The sequence below is a fragment of the Mycetomoellerius zeteki genome, unplaced genomic scaffold, assembly GCF_001594055.1.
Source record: "Mycetomoellerius zeteki isolate Tzet28-1 unplaced genomic scaffold, Tzet1.0 scaffold31, whole genome shotgun sequence".
Classification (NCBI taxonomy): domain Eukaryota; kingdom Metazoa; phylum Arthropoda; class Insecta; order Hymenoptera; family Formicidae; genus Mycetomoellerius; species Mycetomoellerius zeteki.
This window is the reverse complement of record NW_017257294.1, coordinates 3,511,172-3,534,630: the sequence shown is the minus strand read 5'-3', so window position 1 is coordinate 3,534,630 and position 23,459 is coordinate 3,511,172. Positions and strand designations below refer to the sequence as shown.

The 23,459-nt window shown below is 35.1% G+C and overlaps 2 protein-coding genes across 8 annotated transcripts in view; one reads left to right on the top strand and one right to left on the bottom strand.

The window, feature by feature from the left end:
* The first annotated feature begins 858 nt into the window (after window positions 1-858).
* On the top strand, window positions 859-6,905 carry Karl (lipocalin/cytosolic fatty acid-binding protein Karl). The gene is made up of 4 exons (XM_018451212.1): window positions 859-1,146; window positions 3,742-3,970; window positions 4,428-4,599; window positions 4,958-6,905. Exons 1-4 carry the CDS (start codon window positions 985-987, stop codon window positions 5,112-5,114), a joined length of 720 nt encoding a protein of 239 aa, XP_018306714.1. The 5' UTR covers window positions 859-984; the 3' UTR covers window positions 5,115-6,905.
* Window positions 6,906-8,356: 1,451 nt separating this feature from the next.
* The window catches only part of LOC108724685 (peripheral plasma membrane protein CASK), a 159,018-nt gene continuing 143,915 nt past the window's right edge, over window positions 8,357-23,459 (bottom strand). For 2 of the 7 annotated variants that reach the window (XM_018451204.1, XM_018451210.1), the window contains 8 exons: window positions 19,037-19,066; window positions 15,952-16,189; window positions 13,204-13,260; window positions 11,029-11,148; window positions 10,408-10,524; window positions 10,151-10,258; window positions 9,750-9,925; window positions 8,357-8,536 (listed from right to left, as the gene is read on the bottom strand). In XM_018451204.1, the coding sequence (XP_018306706.1) occupies window positions 8,357-8,536; window positions 9,750-9,925; window positions 10,151-10,258; window positions 10,408-10,524; window positions 11,029-11,148; window positions 13,204-13,260; window positions 15,952-16,189; window positions 19,037-19,066 (1,026 nt within the window). The remainder of the gene's footprint in view (window positions 8,537-9,749; window positions 9,926-10,150; window positions 10,259-10,407; window positions 10,525-11,028; window positions 11,149-13,203; window positions 13,261-15,951; window positions 16,190-19,036; window positions 19,067-23,459) is intronic. The other 5 variants (XM_018451205.1, XM_018451206.1, XM_018451208.1 and 2 more) reach the window with 3 other exon arrangements.

Here is a 23,459-nt window from a genome sequence, read left to right as displayed (position 1 = left end):
TGCATTGTATCGTCACGTCCAATGTATTCAAATTAATCAGTGTTAAGTGTGTTATTGTTTAATGAAGATATACCTATGTATACTATATGAATATATCTATGCGTACTATATGAATTAAGCTATATATACATCTCATTTTTAAATATATATACTCATATATTATTTTTTTAAAAAGTTAATGTAAAATGATATATTATAAATACATGTGTATTATTTCCTTGCTGATTCACATTTGAATTATAGAAATATTTTTTTGTACTGTTATATCGAAGTGCACATTATATTTAAAATATGAATTAAAATAAAATTTATATGTTTATTTATTTGTTGTATATTAATTTGAATAATAAAATTGTTTCAATCATGTTGATAACCGAAAAATTATCTCTATTTCTGCAATCCCTATCTTTATATACACATTATATTATTTTATGTATTAATTTTGTGTATTTTTGTTAAATCACCACGTCGATTATCATTAGTACGAGAGAGAATATAATTCAACTCTTTTACGAAAAATAAAATTTCACGATCGTAAACTTCACAATCGTGAAAGGATCGCGAAAATCTTACAGAGGTGAGGTCTTTCACTGGTTCTATTCGGGAACAAAGCCAGAGAGAACAGGATAATCCAGAGAAAACGAGTGACTCGAGAGTATAGCGTGTCTCTTTAGCTATAAACGGCGATCACGCCTACGAGTCCTGGGTCCCAGCCGACGCTAGTTATGAGGATTGTACGTGCGGAACAAGTTGCCGATTGAAAACGAAGGAACAGCAAGAATGCAAAGGGAGGAACGTGATAGTGGCCACCCCCTCTTCGTCCGTGTAATAGTCATGAACCGCGCGTCCGTTCTTCGTACATTCGGTATGTACGTGGCCTCTAGTCGCTGAGCAAGCCCCGACAGTCGAGGAGAGACGTCGCGCGCGATCCAGCCGATCAGCTTGTACCGTTTATTGTGAGCGGAATCTGAATGCACGGTAAAGATGCATCCCGGAACGAGACGACGTTCGGGATTCTACTGGTTGACAATAACGCTGCTCGTCATCGGATTTCTCATCGGCGACGCCGGCAGTGTTTGGAAGAGACGGGAGGATAAGACCAAGTGCCCAAAAGTGAAGGGAATACGCAACTTTGACATATCTGAGGTATAGAATCTTCTGCAATTTACAACGATTGGAAATCAAACGATATAAATTTCCTGATTCATACATTTTAAATGAGAATTATTTATTTGCATTTCATGTATATAATAAATATAAAGATTGTCTGATGTAATTTTAACTCCTTCTCGTTTTCGGAACCGTGGACTACTTAATTTTGAATTATATAAAATTTTGTAGATCGTTCTTTTATTAAAAGGATATATGTATATACTTAAAATATTTATAGTTACATCAAAAATTTTTCATTCTGAAATCACGAATATTTAATTTTCATAACTTGATAAAGAATTAGATTTTCGGAAAAGTCTTTAAAAAATCGATTCTACATTCTTCGAAAGAAAAAAGTTACATTATAATTAAGTTTGATTAAAAAGTCTTTATAATGTTACAATTACTTCTATAATTCAAAATTAACCCTTGTGTTAATTGTAAAACTTGAAATTGTCATGAAAATTAACACTTTTACATTAGTAATGATTTAAACGTATTTTGCCGCTTTATTTAATCGTTTTATGTAGAACAGATGAGTGTTTGATGCATTTCATTCAACGTGCGATATTGATGCGAAATAATATGAAGTGTACTGACATTATCTGCCGCTGATGTGATTTCGGAAACGGATAATGAACATTTACTATTGCCGAATTGCGATATGTCGATTGAATATTAATTATATGGAACATAATTCACCATTATTCATTAGAATCAATGTGCAATAGCGATAGAAACGGTCGTTTATTATACAATTAACAGTAACACATAATTTGACGTGAAAATAGTAAAAGCTCGAACATATCTATACATATTATATTAGTATTCTCACTAGTAAACCGCGAATAAATTCAATACACACTACGCTGTTAATTTTTAAACAGATTTTGAATTAAATGTATTAAAAAATTAATAATTGTACAGAGAGAAAATTGGCCAAACATTTTGATGACGAAAAATGACATATACTTTGTTTTAATTTATGAGTTTTATAATAAACAACCCCAATAGCACAAAGTTGCACAAAAGTTGCAGCAACACTGCTACAACATTGCAGAGATTTTGCAGCTATATTGCTGTATGGGAAATAAGAGTTGATAAATGGTTTTGCAGAATAATATAAACTTTTGCTAAATTTATGAGCTCACATTTAATTTCTATAGGAAATCCATTTTCGAAAATTACATCATGTATCAATTAAATTTATATTTTGTTTTTTGTTTAAATAGTCGTGCAGCTCGGTAACTGTTTTAAAAATTTCGGAAAATCGATTGATCCAATTTTCGTGTATAATAATTGCAATAGAAACTTGACAATAAATAATATAAATGCGCGATTGCAAATTATAATATATATAATATTTAACAGTGTATGTACTTAATTATTTAACAAATTTTAATGAGACAAAAAGAGAAAATAAGGAGAAACCATTTTACAAGAATAACGCTTTGAAGTTTTATAATATATATTATTTGCGTATATTAGAATTTAGCGGTACTTGCGCAGACTTTCTTTCCAGAGGTACATTTGGCGGATTTATTTTTAGATTTGATACGTATTTATAGGAAGACTACAGACATGTTCACATAGAAGTGACAATTTCCGTTAGATTGCTTTTGTCATAAATGGTGATATGTACTTTAAGTAAAGTGGATTGTATCGCAGATGCGTTTTAATTTTCTTATATTAATTTTGGAAAAAATTATGAAATAATGAAAGCAAGATGCAACTTATGTTTAAATAAAGATTTTGGCTTTCATTATGAACACAATGTAGATCAATAGTTTTATTTTAAACTGTTCCTGTTTTGTTTTTATTTGGCATGAATTTAGATCAAAATTTTAATGAGTACAAAAAGATAAAAAAGTTTATATATATTGAAAATATTACATTGCGTTTTAGACATCGGGTGTGACTTTATAAGAGATAGGCTTTGAACCCGAATACATATATCTTGTGATAACTCGAAACTTCGAAGTGTCTCACGCTTCCGTTATAAATCTCATCAATTTGTTGCATGTTTTTGCAGATAAGATAAAGCGTATATTTTCGTACTTCTTTAGTTTTATTTTTTAATAGTAATAAGAGAGAATTATTATTTTATGTGAAACTTATTAATAGAATTTCTTTCCATATTTAGCAACAGTTAAACATTATTATAAAAATAAATTTTTTATAAAAACATCAAAGCAAATCAAAATAATTTTGCATCAAAATTTAATGTATTGTGAATATAGTAAAAATTTAGTTTATTCAAATACCTTTAAATGATATAATTAAACAATATAACACATTGTGAAAAGTAAAAAAAAAATTTTGAACAAATTTATAAGAAATACAAGAGAATTTCAATGAATTAAGTCTTTGAATGGAAACGAAGTGATAATCATCTGGAAAATTTTTTAACGTATTTCTAACACCGTTTACTATCGAGTGCGATCGCTTGACCCGTTGGCCGCACACATTTATTAGCATATGTTAGCGCGAATAAAATCGGTACGACGTGGTAAACTGTTGTGCCTATTTCACGCGTGACTTCACGCCTACATGCATTCGTACGTAACGGACATCTTGCGCTTCTTGCAGTTTCTCGGATTGTGGTACATAGTACAGTACTATGCAAGCTCAGAGGAAGCCCTCGCATACAGATGCATGAGAGCAGAGCTCTCGGTTTCGCCTGAAAACGCTGAAGTTACCATGAATTTCACTTACAGCTTTACTGACGATCCTATTAACGAGCTGCTCGTTGGTAACATCACGTGGAAAATCCCTTCGCCGGACTTACCTGCTCATTGGATGCACGCTGAGTTACCATGTAAACACTTATCTCGCAACAATCTAATTTCTTTCAATTTTTTTATTGTAATGAAAACAGTTTCATGTTTCATTTTGCTCTTTTTTAATGATTTATTCTAATTTATTTTCAAATCTTTAATTCGTTGATTCTTTTCATTCAATTTTTTCTTTCATTAATTTTTTAAAAATTAATTTATCATAATGTTAAGCCGGATTCAGATCAAGCAAACGCCAATAAACAATTTACATTCGCGATATCGTTCGTTTTCGTTGAAACAAGTTGTTTATTTGTGCTTGCTTACGCTCGTTAGTCTGGAATCAGCTTCAGATGTAAACTTCTTTTTTTTTTTGCAAGATATACTCTCTGAAAAATATATTTTCTGAACGAATCATCATCAATTATAATAATTTAATTTGGTAGAAATAAATATTGATTTTTTGTAGAATTATTTTATGGCGAGTTCGATATTTTTCAGACGAAGGCGTATACAATACATACGTATTAGATTCGGATTATAAATCCTGGGCATTACTAATGCATTGTGCTGAAAAGAGTAAAAGTCCCAGATATTTATCTAGCTTCATCATGAGCCGTGAAGCGAGCCTCGGGGCAAATGTCATTTCTTATCTTCGAGAGAAACTGCCTAGGTATATTTCTCTTAATGTTATTCTGATTACAGTAAAAAAATAGTTTCTTTAGATCTTACTAAACATATACATATATCTTTCGAAAAATAATTTTTTTAAGATACAATAATTTTTAAAATACTTCAATATAAGATATGAATATAATTTGGATTGTTAATTTTAAGTCCTTTATTTTTGAGATACTTTAATAATGATGTTTGAAAAGAAAACGGTAATTTCTTGAATTAAATTTTTATGCATGCCAAAGACGCTTGTTTTATAATAAATTAATAAATAATTGAAAACTTGAATTAAAGCAAATATATTATATTGTCGTATATTTTTTGAGATCATTAAAAATAAAATTTTTAATACGTAGATATGATATTGACTTGGAGTACATGTTCCCTATGGACCAAAAGCAGTGCAATAAGACGGACAATTCGGAAGATATGCTTATACCGGCAGTGGCACCAGCTAAAAGAAGCCATATCACCAGAAGGCATCCGTTGAAACGAAAACATAGACGCCAATAAATTTCGCTCAAATCAAACGTCTCTTCGTTACTTTGGGCTAATTTTATTAATTCAATTAACAACGTGTTATAATATTCTTCGTCTCTTCCTCTTATTTATAATTACATAATTATAATGAACGTGTTATTGTTTTTCTTTAGACCCGTCGTCTCTCTCAATATCTTAGCACAATTCATTCAAATTAATTGAGACACATGTACCGCAGCACGTACGGTCATCATGATCACTATCATCATTAATCATCATCATCATCATCATCGTTATCATTAGCATAACAGTCGTCAGATTATCACTCAACGCACCTAGTACTTAATTACTAGATATGGCAGCTACAACTTATAAGAAATATTACAAAATCACTTGTGATTCATGCTTCTCGCGTTTTCGCAATGTTTTACGCATACGAACGCTATCACACCGACGGGCAACCTTTTTTCTTGTGCGAGCATTTTCGTTACTTGGCAAATTCATATCTGGCTTTGTAAAAATCGTTTCTGTCCGATGTTATAGTTACCGGTCCTCGCAAACGTGACATTGCGTGACGACATCGTGACCCTCCCCTTCGTTTATATGCGTTTCTAAAATATATAATAATTGAGCGCTTCTGCCACGACCGGTTCGTTCGTGTCATCCTGCCGTGGTCGCGCGGAATAGGAAGAACGCATCGGGGGAGCGAGACACAAGCCTATATAAATTCGCCTATATGTTTCGAGATCGTTGCGACGACCGAGAAAGAGAGAGAGAGAGAAAGAGAGAGAGAGAGAGAGAGAGAGAGAGAGAGAGAGAGAGAGAGAGAAAAACAGACTGATGAAGTCAAAGCTCCAACAGATCCGTGATAAACGCAACGTTGTCAACTTTAAACTATCATACCACGCCCGCATGTATACACGCATTCATTCCTTCGTTCTACGAGCATATACATATGCAAATCACCTATTAGTGTCCTAGTAATTTTTTTAATATTAATTAGTCATACGTTTAATTTTTTTTTAATCCTTTGTAAATTAATTACCTAGTTTTTAAATCTGTATATTGTAAACCGCACTCGTGCGCATGCGATTGTATGCGTGCGTACGTATGTGCGTTATGTATGTATATTGTGTGCGTGTGTAGACAAGTGGGCGGTGTGAGTTGGTGTATGTATGGGGACGCGTGTGTGGATGCACATGTGTATCTCTCTACTGAAGAGATGTGTGTCATTATTTCATATAGCTGGTAAACTATCTATTTATCTGAAATTTACGTTTTATAAATATCCTATAGTAGATTCGCGTTTTTGTCATTTCGTCATTCGATTATACGCTTTTGTACGAAGGTGTAAGTAATACGAACCGAGTGACATTATAGTTTTGACGTGTGCCCATATGTGTACGTATGTTTATGTACTTGCGTGCGTGCGTGTGCTTGCGTGCTTGCATGTGTGTGTATGTATATGTAAATGTATGTGTATGCTTGTACGAACTTAAATAATCTTATACAAGCGCTTCCGAATAAGCACTTGTATAATTCTCACTGCCGGATCGGTATCCGCCGTCCATGCATTCGTCCGGGATTTGTAGTACGGCTTCGTGTGTTTGTGTATATAGGAAATATAAGATCGTCAGGTGCATCGGTGAATATTTGATTTTGCGACCGAGGAGTCTCGTGAGCAACGACGAATGGCAATAGGATGGGCGAGTGCACGAGCGAGCGAGCGAACGAGCCGTTTCGCTCCGACGGCGGTCTCGATTGTCAAAAGTAGAAAGGTGAGAGAAGTTCGGCGGGCGATAGAGAGAGAAAGAGAGACAGAGGGAAAAAAAACAAACGACAATCAATTGCGAAAAATACAAAAGGCGAAAGAAGCGCTTGCGTATACGCATAGGTTTCGTCGCGGTAGTAGAGGTAACCGCGACGAGAGTTGAACACTCGTTAGATATTAGCAGAAATACTAGATGAAACCGGCGAAGTTCTCTACTGCTTAAAGTTACTGTTAAATGACGGACGGCCGGCAGCACACCAGTTCCTATTATTCTTCTATTGTTCTTCTTTTTCTCTTTTGACTAAACGATCAGAGAAACGCGAGTTTCGATTATTGCGACAGGACCATCTTTCGCTATATATACACATACATACATTACACACAAACACACACGCATACATATATATACATACATACATATATATATGTACATATATACATATATGTATATACACAAACACACACCACACACATACATTATATTCATGAGCACTGCCGTGCCGCACGAGAGATCTCTAGCTTCTTTTCGTTAAGTAATTACGATAAAGTATGATAGGAGGCAATTACAGTTTACGGAAAGTCGATAGATTCCGTAGATAAAGGGTACGAAGATGCAGCCGCTCGGTTGATTTCCGCGCGAAAGTATGAACGACTATTGTTTCTCGTTTTTGGTTTTCCACATTCTGCGCGACGTTCTTTGATCCTTGTTATCGCGTTGCCGTATCACTGCACATAGTTCGCGTTCGTAAACGTGATTGCCTTGAGCGTGGAATCACGAGAAATTCGTATGTGAATTCGTCGAAATCGTGCCAGGAATGTGTCAAAAGAAGCGACAAACTGCGCGGAATAAAAGAGAAAGACACGCATTCGTTCAGCAGTCTCGTTTCAAAAGAAGTTCCAGCTGATCGGTGTTGCTCCTTGTCTTATCTTTTAATCTTCAAAGGAGGAAGACGGAACAGAGGGAAAAGGAGATGAAATCAGGAAAGAGTTGGTGGTCCGCGAAAAAGCGTCCGTTTCTAGACGCGCGTAACGACATTATTGCCGTCACTAATCTTCGTCGTGTTTCGATGATGACGCGTTCCATTTCCGGATGATCCGACGCCTCGGTAGCGGACGCAACGGCGATACTCGTCGATGGATCAGGATGACTACGATACGTCGCTGGTCTCCTCTCGTGTCCCGCGACTGATAATAATAATTACGCAGCGATGGAAAGAATTTCATGAACACACGGCCATCGTATAGTCACGCACTTTGATCGTTTTCACCGTCGAGCCGATCGACGACGAGCATGTTTGCTGGTACGTTGAGTACGTCCTACGTATACGACGTAATTGTCTGCGGCGTATTCCTGTTGGACGCCTGTGACTGTTGACGACAAATCTTCGCGTCGAGAGGATCGACCGTGATACGATGATCGTCACGGCACCAGCGATCACTGTTTCATCCTCGATGAGCCGTTGCAATCCGTGGTGACGATGTGACGAATCGGTGAAGACCGCTGTCAGTAGACCCAAGAAACGGGCACCCATTGTGGTGTCGTGTGAACGCGTTCAATCGCAGCCTCCAATTGGGCGATCGTCTCGTCGAGATCGTTGTTCACGATGGTCAAATCGAAGAAATGCCCATATGCCTGCTTCAGCATGTCCGACTCCTTCGCCAAACGTTCTAAACTGCCATCGAACTGAAAGCAGAAGAAACGTTTATATAAAAATCGTACTTGTATGCCTAATAGAAAATCGATTCAAATGTTTAGAATAGAATTTTGCGATGTGATATTCTACGAAAAGATTTTATCCATCTTTTCAGGTTTCTTTTTTAGTGACTGTCTTGTATATCTTCACGCTGAACTTATAAGTTTAAATAAATTCCACATATTTTTTTTATGAAAATGAATGCATAAATTTGATTACGCATTTAATCCAACGTAGAATAGGGCATATGATAGTCTTTAATGGATAGTCTTTAATAGGGCATATGTGTATTTAATGGATTATATTTATGTTATCATCAAAATCCTTTAATGATTAGCTCTCAAGTGTATCGACGGATTACTATCGGTCGATTAGTCATTTAGAACAAGTGGAGCGGTAATCGTTTGCCCGATTAATCCGGCAAATTCATGATTTATTTGAAGATCATTGAACGGTTTGCTTAATTGCTTAATTGGCATGCCAAGTATTCCTACTCGCATCACACATCAAGAATCAAGATACGTTCAGCTTAAATAGAATATTTGCTGATATCGGTGATTTGTGTATTACTTTTCGATAAGCTCTTTAGCTTATAACTTGCCGTTGTGTTATGTGAATTATTCTAGACCCTGTTAAACATTAATCTCAGTTTACATGGTAAACGTTTTAAGGCTAGTACGTTTATGTTTTAGTTAGAAAACGTGTATCGTGGAAAGGTAAATTAGCATATCCTTTCTAGACATGCCGTTTTTGATTAATTATACATCGTTGTTTAATGCGAAAAGTAAATAATGTTTGCAATTTAAAATTATTTCGTTTTACGTAAAAGTAAATGATTAGCAAGTAAATGATCGCAACAAAATTTTAAAAATATATAAATTAAGCAAAAAACAATAAAATATGTAATTTTTTTAGAACATTATTAATTATAACATAATTAATATACTTCATTTTCATAATTATTGAAGAGTTATCATTCAGAATAGAAAATTTTATTCAATTTTTTATATATTACTTTATGTATAATAACTTTATGTTTTTGTATAAATTTATGTATATTTTTTATTATATATGTTTCTCCATGTATCAAGAACTTTTATATTATAATAAAATGCATTCGCTAAATCGTTATGCGAATTACAGTTTCCGAAAAATATCCAAAATAGCAGTTTAGTTTTTTTTTAAATATATTTTCATACTTACATCCGTAACATTTGCAAATGCTGGTGCAGCGATGAAAACGACGTAAGGTGCAAATTCAGCAGTCCGTAAAACTTTCAGCGCCTGCGGTTCAACATCCAATATGGCCATTCTGCCTTCTTCGTGAATTTTGCGGATAGTTTCGAGCTTAGTTCCGTACATAGCATCTTCATGCGTACCTATTCATAAAATAAATAGTTTAAATTTTAATATTTAATATATACTGTTTCTAACGTTTTAAAATTGTGAAACTTATTATCTATACTTCTAAATTACTAATTCTAACAATTATCAATACTCTTTCATTAATTGTCAATTTCTAAAATTAAGAAATTATTAATAAATTAATTATTTATTAATCACTTTTAATAAATTAAATAAAAATTTGCATAGACATAATTTACCGTATTCGAGGTATTCATTAGCAGCTATATCTGCCATCATTTCATCATGCGATACGAAATAGTAATTACGACCATTTTCTTCGTCACTTCGTGGAGGCCTCGTTGTATCTATAAAAAGAACACATTTAATAAGTCTTCCAATAAATATACAATTCATATAATCATTATAAAATATATCGATTTTAATTTGACACATTTTTATAAAAAATAATATTTAATTAATTCAGAACTATATTAAAAAAATTTAAAACACTTACGTGGAATAGGATAGGCGTATTTATCAGGATGTTTGGAAATAATCGTATTTTTTATGTGTCGTCGACCGACGCCATGTGCTCCCAATAATACTAAAGTTTTCCGTTGGAAGGCAGGATCTATGTACAAAGAAAAATAATATATAATATTCAAAATTAATAATTATTTATTTCCTATAAATGTTATAAAACATATGCAATTAAATTATAGCTTTGATTGTATTTAATATAAATTTCGAGACATTTTAATAATAGAATCATCATTGATAACACAGTTCGATTAAAAATCACTTTTTCGCTGAAGTGCCATAGTACATACTTCGAAGATTTTTCTCGTGCTGAACACGGTGCTGTTGACAGAATTTGCAAGGCATGTCAGGATTTTGAATAAATTGGGGGAAAATGGGCATTTTTATCTCAATTTATTCAAAATCCTGACATGTCACACAAATTTTGTCAAGAGCATCAGTGTTGAGCGCAAAAAATCTTCGGAATATGTACTACGACATTTTAGAAAGAATTTGATGTTGAACCGTATAATGTGTAGAAAAATAAGAATTACATATTTTTATATTATTTTTATGTATTATTTGTAGATTTTTTAGAACTGCAAATAAAACTCACAAGGAAGCTTCACGACCTCTTCGTAGGTCACCAGGTCCAGCTGGTCGAAAACAGCGTTGTGCTTTGCAAGATATTTATCCTTGTATTGCTTCTTTTTCCGACCGAATATTGAGCAATTTACTGCAAGCAGAAAAGATTGTTAATATATATAAACGCCGCAAAATCGGAGATGAAGCTATTTCTTTTTGAAAACCCGATGTAAACTTGCAAATTACTGTGCAAGTGTCATGTTACGGAATCCATCATCCGTGCTAACTAACAAGTTACGTGCCTTTATAATGTCGATGAACGACCGCTAAATTGATCTTAAAGTACGATCACAATGCCGTGGCTGTCGCAACGAAATTGGCTCGCAAAATTCAATTGTGTATACGAATGTGTAAGTGTATTAGAAATTATGCCAGCCAATGATGGTTAACTCTTTACGATGCAAGTTGTAAACATCTATTAATGAAGTTCCCTGGTTTATATCACTAAAATATATATAATGAGGCACGACAGATATTTTCCGTAATTGCGCAAAAAGAGTCGTTCACGTAGCTAAAATATCCCCTGATATTACTTCTCCTAAACATGTATCACCCAACATAGTGTGTTATCCTATTGGAAACATAGTACGCATCGACGTGTGCACTTAATATTAGCAACCCTCCGGAGCATCTTGAAAATTAATGCTAACACGAAGTGATAAACTACTCTGCGAATATTGGTTCCTGTATCAAGCAAATCTTATCTATTGATTATAAAAAGAATTTCATTCAATCAGCCAGTTTGAAGGAAGCCATGCCCAAAGGCACTTGGGGAAGTCCTATTGAGAGGGGTGTTCCAGCAGGTCACAAGATGATAACGTAAAGTCGATGATTAATTGATGCGTGAGTTATTAAATAAGTGACATAATTCGGGGAATCATGGTGAATTGCCTTGTGAATATTATTTTCGCGATCACAGAACTACTGTATAGGGAGATTCGTGTGGGACTACAATATATCGAAGCTGCGGATGATAGCTCGCGTGATTGTGCAAACCATGATATCTTGCCAAAATATCTAGACAATTGAAGATGGATGAAAATACGTATATGAAAAGAAAAGATTTATATTTCAGAATCAGGAATGAAGATGAAAATATCGTTTCGGAGATTTTTGGCAAGATATTCCCAAAGTATCATTACTCGCTATATAACATTTAGAACAATCAATTAATTATCTATTTATTATAAGCCTCGATTGTAATCGTGCTGCCGCGTACGCTTGCAAGTAAAATCGTGCGAAATAAGCATAAGTGTGCGTTGAATGTTTTGCAGCGAACGCATGCATTAAAGCACGCATGTGTAAAAGCATCTATTAATTTATAATGCCGAATATACAATACCCATATTAATAAATTATAATCAGTGTGATGCTTTTTCGAAATATTTCGCAACGTTACAAAATTTTTTATTTAGAATTTGGAAAATGAAAGCTTTCAAAACTTTTTTGTTATTGATGCTTAATTCCATATCGTTCATATTAACTATGAAGAATTCACATAATGACATTCATTTTCATGCATTGCGTGAGATACTTTTACAATTGTGTAATTTAATAATACAGTTTTATGAAGATCTATATCAAAATCAATATCTTTTAAATCACAAATACGTAAAGTTTATTTTATAATAAAATTATTATAGATACTTTTTATAACATATATAGTACTTTTTGCCTAGTATATGTATTGTATGAATATTTATTCAATAATTATCTAATAAGCGTAATACATTTATTACATACACCAGCAATAACACAGCTTTCGGAACTTCTTGTTTAAGTAATTTTTTTAATATCAAATCATTTATTGCTAATTGCAAGTTGAAAACTTAAATGTATTACACAATTTTTTGCAAATACTTATTATTTATACAAGTTTATACAAGTATTTTATCAAATGATGATACGGAAGTATCGCCCGTACATTTACAAAATTATGAGAATAATAAGTTTCATATATAAAATGAACTTCAAAGTAAAAGTTTCGTGCGTCCGTTTCCATAAACCGCCGAAAGACGATCGTCTCGTTTTTTATCTTCTCTGTACTAATGCGTGTGTTAGAAGCATGGATCCAGTCTGTACTTCATGCGTCTAAAAGTACGTCCTACGTGACTCTACACGTGTCTACCTGAAGGCAGAGACGTACCTGTCGAACCGTCGCAGCCTTCGGTGTGAGAAGAACATCCACCTTCTCCTTCAGCATCTAGCCCCGCATAACACATATAAACAACAGATATATCACTGCAGCTAATTATTCTTGTATGCGCTAGCTCTCCATTTGCCTATTCCTAATTCTTCCTTCATGCCACCCACTCACGCCAGCAGGCGCATACGTAGAGATATATGGCGACCGAAACTTTCTTGCTACATATTTTTAAAGCATTTAAATCTTGATTTGCATGCGACATCATAGTCGCAATTCGTAATTAGATTTCAAATCTGGCTTTTAACGTTACATCTTAAAATCGTATAATTATTCCTTCTATCGTATCTCATTTGCTGCTTCATCGTGATCTGTGTTTTTTAAATTAACTGCTCTGACTATTAAACGTGTATCATGAAAATATGGAGTAAACAACTCTTGTATGAGTAATAAACTATCTTGCGTATAATTCGATACGTCTTTTCTAACATTTTGTTGCTTTTGTTAACTTATAATACTATAGCAGCATCTTTTCTTCAGAAGTAAAAGATTTATGGTTAACACAAAAGCAATGGTATTTTAAAATTTCATGGATCGGTAACTATCCAAAGTAACGATTACGTTTGTGCTTTATTTCTAGCGTCTGCAGATGATAGATGCTTTTAGCCAAACGGAATGGCTTCAGAAACGTTCCCGGCTTCGAGATTCGAAATCAATACAGGTTTATACGCTACGCAGGATTTGAATCATAAAATCTCTTCGAATTATATAACGTTTAAAAAACTCAGCCTCTCTAAGAGTAATTAATTATACAATTTAATAAGATACATAAACATCCAGTATCTAAATACATAAATATATTTATCTAATTAAAATTTAAACATGAAAACTGCATGTATTCGATTAGCCATAATCATATTCAACATTAAATATATGGGATGTGGATTAAAAAAATTTAAATATTAAATTTGTCAGTCTATTTCTATTATTATATATTGTTATAGACATGCAGAATGTATCAGATCACCCATATTACCCTTTTTCTCGGAAATATGCATAGTTGAGAAAAAATGTTCATTCCTAAAGCTTATCTAAATTATTTAACAATATAGATTTTAATTTTCTGGAAACTACCGGAAGTATGGTAAACCTGGGTCAAGTCTAAAATATTAAATAGGGAGATAGGTCATGTAGAGTATAGGATAAATTTTAATTTAAGTCTCCGATAACTTTTGATGTCTGAATAAATGGATGACTCATAATCTATAACGCGTTCTTATCTTTCTCGTAAATAATAAATAATATAAAAAAAATTTAAGCAAATAAAGTAAATTTAAAGCAAGTTATTTATTTTTAAGACACATCAAACTATTTCGACTTATGTTTTTAAATTAAAAGTTTCAAACTTGACTCAGGTTTATTCTTTTTCGAGACAACCGAAACGCTGTTAGATATAGTTTAGAAAACGGTAAACTAATAAGAAACAATGAAAATATTTGATAGCGAAAATTTTTCTTCGATTTTCGGTTACTATTCATTTTCGATAAAAAAGAGATGGTATATAGAATGATCTGATATAGATTCTGTATAATATTATGGAGACGTTAATATTCACACAAAATACATTAATATCATAATTAAATATTTATTATTTATTATTAATTGTATGCACCATTAATTGTTGTTAATAATTGATATGTACTATTAATTATTAATTTCGTTTACATATAGATACTGTTATACTTTGAAATATTTATTACAGTTTACAAAGAATAATTAATATGCGTGATTTTTACATTTTTTTTAAATCTAAGGAGTTCCAAATTTCTTTAGAATATTTCCTACATCAAAAAATACATATATCATGTATGAAGTAATATCATAAATATCAAACGCCATTTTGTTTCTGTTCGAGATATTTTGGGGATCAACGTCATCAAACGATAATTACCCAACTAATTCATCCTGAATGAAAAATAGTACACTATTAATACGCATCTCATTTTACAGTATAATTGACTGATAACAACGATATCACATGCTCCATTAAAAACCTGTACACATCGAACACACAGACGACATTGTGTTTCATCAGCACATTCGTATTTCTGGCAGCAATGATTTGGTGAAAATCAGTGGGAATTGAGTGGAATCATCAGATGTGATTGGATGATAATGGATCGATCGAGCGGCAGTGAAAGAATGTCACGTAATAACGATTTTCTCAATCGGCGAAATTCTGACTCTCCGTTCTGTACTCAAAGATTCTGCGATCTGCTGGAACCAGTGATTATCGTACTCATTCTACTCGAGTTTTTAACTAAAATTATCCTAAAAGTTTAACGTCATATTTAACGCCAGGGAAAGAAAATTATTCTTTCAAAGAACACTTAAATAGAGGATCAGAGAGAGCACATTGAAAATATTTTACACCAAAATCATCAAGAAATTTTATCCTCAATCTCAATTGTTCGATGAAATTAAGAGGATATACACTCTAGAACAATATTTTTTTCGTAATTGCTATACCGAATATATTTTCCTTTTCTTTTTAAAGAACTTCATCCATTTTACAAGATAACAATCTAACAGATAAAACGTGATGAAAAATGATCAATCCCCTTAAAGCGAAGAAAAAGAACTTCGACCGTACATCGTTTTTACATATCAGATATCGAGAACGGTACTCGTGTTCTACGGACGAGCGGTTTTACACAAAAACGACCAATATGGATAGTAAAGTTATGTTACCTTGTTCTTGCTTGTTTTTCTCCATAGACATGCAAGCAATGCGCCATTCCTGAAGTTCGGGCGATGGGATAAGACCCGCGGAACCAGCCGCGTTATCCTTCCTCGCTTGCCACCAATGATGATCATCCTTGCTGATGATCTGCAGAATGTCACCGGTTCTAAAAGCGATTCCAGCCTGTGCGCAGGGTATCAATTCATCCTCCAGTGGATCGTAGTCAAATTGCGCTCGAACGAAAATCTGTTGGTGTATCAAAGATCGCGTTAACATTTCTTAGAGATGGTTAAACGTCGTTAATTTTATTAATCACTAATAAATTTGACGTCAAGGATTTCACTTTGCGTCGATATATTTAAGGAGAGAAATTATATATGTATATTAAAAACTACTATAAAGTGAAAAATATATATGTGAGATAATTAAAAAGATAATGTGCATCTTACAGTGAAATCATTAACATCTATTGGTTTAGTAAGGAAAACTTTAATTAACAACAATAGGTCCTCGACCATGAGACGTGACTAAGATATCGTTCTACGGCTATATCGATCGCTGATGGACCTACACAGCGCTGCGCTAGACATAGCGAACGAATCTAATGAAATGTTGCGAGGAAAGCGAAAGATGCGACGTAGTAAGCACTGGCAATAGCTCTTGCAAAGAGTGACAGTACAATGTAGAGAATGTACAAAGTATCAATGGCAAATGGAGCGCTCGCAAGTTCGTCTGAATTTGTAGTATTGATTTGCAGTACGTTACATGGCGCATAATAGATCAGTAAAGTACAAATGTACACGTTGTCTCAAGATAACCAGCGATCGACTCGTAGCTCGATTTCGCCACATCGCTTAAAAGTTAAAAAGGAGAGGGTACGTAAATGCGAATTTCCAGACGAAATATAAAACTCGCCGGTCTCTGAACGTCGCTGTATGACGTTTTACAGTCGGTACGCAGTTAGGTCATCGACTTTAGTTTAGGGTGCCTCCACGGTTTTTACAGTCAATCTCGGTACACTCATCGGCATTGGGGACGGGAATTCGTCAACTGGAGGGACATGGGAAATGTTGTGCGAGCTTTTTTTTCGTAATGCCACCAGTGACACGATTCGGTCATCTAGCGATGCGCAATACGTAGTATGTGTAAAGGCATACATAGATATGTATAACGTATGAGTGATTCCGTTTCACAAGAAGCTCAAGCACTAATTGCTGCACATCGCTCAAGGACAGACGCACACGTATACGCACGCACGCACGCATACCGAAGATATGCACGATGCAGATATGCGCGCGGCCACTACATGAATGTGTGAGTAAAGAACGACGCATGAGAGAAGGGTATAATGTACAGTAAGTATAATGAACAATATGGTTGTAGACAGTGACAAAAGTGGCTTCCGGTTAACGCACGTGTCATTCGTAAAACAGAGCTGTGAGGATTTTTAATAATGTGTAAAGAGAGGAAGTACAGGATGAAAGTAAGTGGGGGAAGGGTGAAGGATGGTTTGCCATTTTGATTCTGTACGAATATTACATGTATTCGTAATTGTATCGATTTTAATTACAAATTAAAGGAATTTTCTGGATATACCAAAGTCATGAATATCGACAATTCTGAACTAATGAGTGCGTAATAATTAAAGTCCGTGCGTCACACGGACAAAAATTTACGACTACAGAGTACCGGCTAAATAGATATAGTCTGCGACTTTATTTAGCAGCCAATTTGTAATATCATTTTATTATCATTCCTTTGCGTTTAATAATAGCTTGGCAGTTAATACACGCGTGTCTTCACTTGTAATTTACTAATAGGATCGATTTAATATTCGTACAGGTTTAACGTCTGTATGATAATTTTTTGCATATCGATGAAACTATATGGTTATTTAGGGTCACTTCTGATACGATGAATTTCAACAAGTATACGCCATTAGTATTTTATTACCGATAATTGATAGTAAAAAAATAAATATGATGATATGCTATATACAAAAAGAATTAAGAGTTTCATGCGTATTGATAAAAATTAAGTGTCTTGGAAGTTAATCAAATTATAATATAAAACAAGTCAAAAACTTACGTTTATTCCTAAATCTCGGATCGTATGACGATTGCAAGATTTTAGCAATTTTGAAAATTTTGTATGTGGTAATAGAATGTATAGGAATCGATATTTTTTTTCACGGGACTGGCGATTAATCGTAGCATTGTCCTGCCAACGTGTAGCCCATTTAACTGTGGATACATTTTCATCTATACGTTTCCGGTAGTAGTATGTCTCTATTGGCATCATGTCAGCAAATGTTCCCTTTGAAAATATCGAAACTTGTTCGAATACGAAAAATAGCCACACGTTTTCAAACAGGACGTTTCCATGAATTACGTCAAGTGCTTTGAAAAGCGAAAGAACTTCTTTTAGTAAGAAATACATGAGCGCTCGGACGAAAGGGAAGACACTATTAAATTTATCTGTTGTCAATACAAAATAGTCCCTTGGGTTAAAATAGCTATCACAATTATTTGCATTCGCAAAGTTTAATTCAACAAATTTTATTTTATATTACAATTTCTCGTAGACCATTAATGATTCAAAATAAAAATGGCTTGAATAAAATTAAAGTATTTTTCAGCTTCGCTTTTAATATATACAGTCGAAAGATATAATGATAATTCTTATATATAGTACAATGACTGTATGCGCTTTTTACAGGCGTTTTTTTTTACTTCTAAAGCATTCCTCTGAGCGTCCATGCGAATAAGAATTTTTTTTTTATATGAAGACATGTATAAGCGAACATATCGATACGTATTACTCGGACTTGAGAACTCCTGTCATGAAGTAGAAGCATTGCGAAAAAAAGGGAAAAACGCGCGGGATTAAAAGGGGAAAAATTGATACACAGGAAAATCCGAGTAAAGGTCCTACTTTTCAGCGATGGCGTGTATAGATAATATAGGAACAGAGACAGTACGAGGCATGTATATATAATGTATGTGTAAATATGAATATAATATATAAGTATATGTACGCATAGCCTTCTAACTACAGCAGTCCAATCACACCAGATCAAGTGGCGGTACTTACTAACACTGGCAGAGGCTTAATCCTGAACAACTAGAGTGTTGAGGAAACAGAAAAAAAGGAAGATCAATTAATTAATCATGTTTCAAAGTCGCACCAAAGCGTAATACGGATTAATCGAGACCCTCCCCCACGCGTACGTCGCGTGAGGGGAGAAGAAAAGTGAATAAGAATGACACAATCAATGATAAACAGCACCTACGGTTGAGTCGCACGCGTCAACGCTTCCGAGATGCACGGTGCGCATTGCTGTGTGGCACATGCAGGCTTTACTAGATCCCCTCGTATTATTCAACAGATGTCTTTCGTACTCTCGACACCTACGAGCGTTGGGCTCCCACGCGCAATCTACGCGTACGATATCCAAATTGGTGGTGTGAAACCGCTGTAGTTTCGAAAAAATGTCAATTCCCCGGATACAGAAAAAAAAAATCTTTCACGAATTCATTTTATTTTCGTAATAAACATGGAAATTGTATTTTCGTGTGTCTGCAGCATCGGCTTGCCGGAAATATATCTACTTTTAATCAAAGTACCACCTATAACAGTATTCTGTACTGAATCAGCGATATAATTAAATAACTTGAGACTTTTCATTCTTAAAGAATACAATATATTAACTGGCAGTAGACAAGTTTTGTCGTTTCATTGAAGTATAGAGAAGTGTTTAGAATATTGATTATATACATTGTGTATTTCATTGTGTTTCGCACTATGCAAGTACTGCTGATAAAGTATAGAGAATACCGCTATTGATACGCAATCTAATTAAGCAAATAATAGTAACGATCGTTAATTATTAATCACTTATTTAGATTTTATATCAAGTGATATTACACGCATAGATTATCGTTACAGTGTGTGCCCAACACCTGCTGCGAGTCGAATGTACGAAGTAATTTCGAGCTCGCAGTTCTGCGGCACGTGATGAGCGTGGCGCGGAAATGCAAGTTTCGAGCGAGAACTCTCGACGCTTCCTGTCGGGAGTTGGGAGGAATCAAAGCGGACTGGTACAATTAGCAACATTCTAATGCTGAGTGGTACGCCTCGCGTTTTACGTGATAGATAAGTTTCCTCGCACGTTTCGTTGGAAATAGAACACTTTCAAGCGGGAGCAAGCCGGTAGAAGTTCTTGTGGTTCATCTCCGAGTGTAAAATCTGCGATTAGATTACCATTTGAGTTAAGCAAAAATATGCGTTTGTGCGATAAGCTGTGGTTCTGATCTTTTTAAATTTTGTATCAAACACTCAAATGGAGCTCATTTTTGACGGAATTCTTCTTACGAGAGACACGTTACAAAGTCTCAAGTGTTTGTTGCGTTCGCAATGATTAAATAGTTACGCTGCGATTTCGTTAATATGTATGTATATAATCGCTATTATATCAAGTGAATAATGGGATAATGATTAATTCATAATACAAGCGAATGAATGTGAAATAATGGATGTCATTCTAGAGCGAACAAAAAAGTAAAATCATGTAAAAAAATAACAGTAATGTAACACACAAATATAATAAAAAAATTCTGCGAATTGGCTTGACAATATATTGCTGGCTGATCAATATTTCAACCTTATCTTCGTATAGATTCAAATTTACACTGGAATGCCCGGAGAGTTTGTCGACTAATGATTTTAACTATTGGTAAACAATGTTAGTTAAATATGGCGATGTCCTTCGTCAGCAAATTACATACGAGATCGTAAAATAATGCAGGGACAAATTAAACGGTGAAGTTAATTAACTCAACAAATTAGAATTTACTACATCATGAGCCAAACATAAATTTTTGACAAATCGATATTGTGCCCCATTTCCTTCGTCTCCATATGCTGCAACACGGAAATTTCTATCCTATCTGATTACAAATTCCTATCTCGCTTCGATTCGGACGAGAGGAATAATGACGCGAGTCCCTTTTATGAAAACCGATTTCGCAGAGCTCGGCAGACGCGCCTCTCCGAACTTCAGGCCGCGCTGTTCGAATAAAGTCATCGCGCGATTGTGCCCATCCCGTTTCTATAGTAACGTAGAGGACGGTGCATGGACATGGTGGTACGGTATGTGGGTTTCCGACGTGCATTGGAAGCTGCGCTCTACTTCAAAGAAGAAATGAACGGGCGAACGATGGAAAGGTTTGACGATGGTATGCCGCTGATGGGATTTTCAGACGACACTGGGAAAGACAATTCTACTCAGTGATATAGCAGGTACTGCGCTATCGACAACTCGTCTGGTGGACTGACTGCTGCTGATGCTGCTGACTCCTCTTGTCGATTTCCATCGAGGCCGAACTATCTGCTTCCGAGCGCCAGACCAAAAGAATCAGGCTTCGGGCTTGCTCTCGGAAGGGGGAAACAAAAAAGAGCTGGATCGCAGTGCAGAATAAACTCGATTGAAAATTTTGCAACGGTCTATTGCGGCAGATTACCCGATTCAATTTCCAACGAACGTACTACCATCGGTGCTTTCTATTGTTACTAACGATTTACAACGCGATAAAAAAAACCAAACCTTTTGAAGGTTTGGTTTTTTTCGATATCTCGTGATAATGTAATATGATATTGTTTTTAGATTTTAACGTAATTTTGAAAAATTTGAATAAGTTAATTAACATCTGACGGATAACTCTAAGCTCATACGCGTTAAATATTTCTTAAGTTGAATCAATATAATTTAGCACTGCACCGCGATACATCTCTTGAAGAATTGGTTGTGCTTTTGTGAAATGATTTTTCACTCGTTACTGTAAGGATCAAAATTCTACATATATGAATTATGATCGTAGATAATGTCAATCGGATTTGACAGGACGAAGAACACAGGACACATAAAGATCACCTATTTCATCCACGCATACTGCAATTAACATGTGTGTGACGTGGTACAATGTGAGTGAGGGTAGTGAACATGAAGAGCAACGCTGTGATGTAGGGAGTGAAATATGATTACGGTTACCGAAGATTTTTCTATCGTTTTCGCGGATTTACCCGAGAAACCAGCATCGCTTCAGGTTTATTCGGAGCGTCGCCTGACGACAAGAAATTCTTATAGACGCCTCTCTCGCACGCGATCGTAGAAACGTACATCGAGTCATATATTCGTTTCCCATGATATCTTCCGCGAAGGGACGTCATAAATCGAAAGTACAAACCGTCGGCAAGCAGAAGATACGCGCGTGCTGAGAATGAAATCCGAGAACGTCGCGAGATCGAAGGATCAATTTCGAAATAGGATTTCGGTGCATCCGTGTTTAATTCGCACTTTGTACGATAAAATAATCCTAAGGAAAATGTATTGAAAAATATCGATATTCTATTAAAAAGCGCCGAAAAATATAATTATGATATATTTAATCTATATATGTTTTTAAATTTCTGATACAGTAATAAGTAATTAGAAAAAACAATAAGATACTTTTCTGGCATTATTAAAAAACATTTGCATATCGATCGTGGCTTAATTGAATCTATTTATCTAATACACAAGCTCGTTAATAACAATTGATAGAAATTCTCTTTTTTTGAAATATCCCATAACAGCTAATTTTTCACGCGTTCGAATGAAAAGGATTGAGCTAATTTTCTCGAGACGTTTAATGAGATCTATGGGAGAACTCGATGGCATCGCTCAAGATGCCTTCGTGCAGGGCAAATAAAGTGCCAGGCGTAATCGTTGTAGAGTGCAAGAGCGACAAAACGGGCATGTAACGGGAGAGTGACAATACGGGGAGAGGGTCATGTCAAGCACGTCGGTGTGCGTATGTATGTGTGTACATCGGAGACAGAGAGTTCTTGTATGTAACGTTCGTCGATTCTATTTCTACGGCGGACACGGACAAAAGATCGCGTTTACAGGTGACGTGCGACGACTCGTGGTGTGTTCCAGCGGTTCATGCTTTATTATATCTTCGTACAATGCTCTGTGGGGGGTAACAACGCCGCCGCCGTTGCGCTCGCCGATGCTGTTGCTGCTCTCGCCTAAAGGTGCGATTGGAGGATGGGGATCCGGGAGTGATGGCTTCGGAAATGCAACGTGGTCGGGGCGGGGGGGAAGAGGGGGGTGTGTGCTTATCGAGGGTGTCTCGTTTCCCATGTAACGCACGAGATACCCTGTTCTCGTTCAACAGCGCTCGTCGTCGCGAAACGCCTTGGGTTACATTGTCTTATTCGTATCATACCACGTAAACGGGTTGCCGCACACTCCGACAGCGCGATGTGTTTGCGCAGTGATTATTAGCCGTAAATGCTCCCTTTTAACGTGACAGATGTAGCACAGACGCACGAGACAGAGAACAGTTAACTCTTGGTAAGTTCATTTTTTTTGTAGAAGGCGAAACAGTTGTCGATAGACATTAGAATTTACCCGCCACCCGATTTATTGAACATTTGCAGAGTTATCAAAAATAGGGACTTTTCTCCGCAG

Coding starts and splice junctions, on each gene's coding strand:
- Karl (XM_018451212.1), top strand. CDS start 985: ATGCATCCCGGAACGAGACGACGTTCGGGATTCTACTGGTTGACAATA. Junction 1,147..3,741: donor GCAACTTTGACATATCTGAG/GTATAGAATCTT, acceptor CGCTTCTTGCAG/TTTCTCGGATTGTGGTACAT. Junction 3,971..4,427: donor GATGCACGCTGAGTTACCAT/GTAAACACTTAT, acceptor GATATTTTTCAG/ACGAAGGCGTATACAATACA.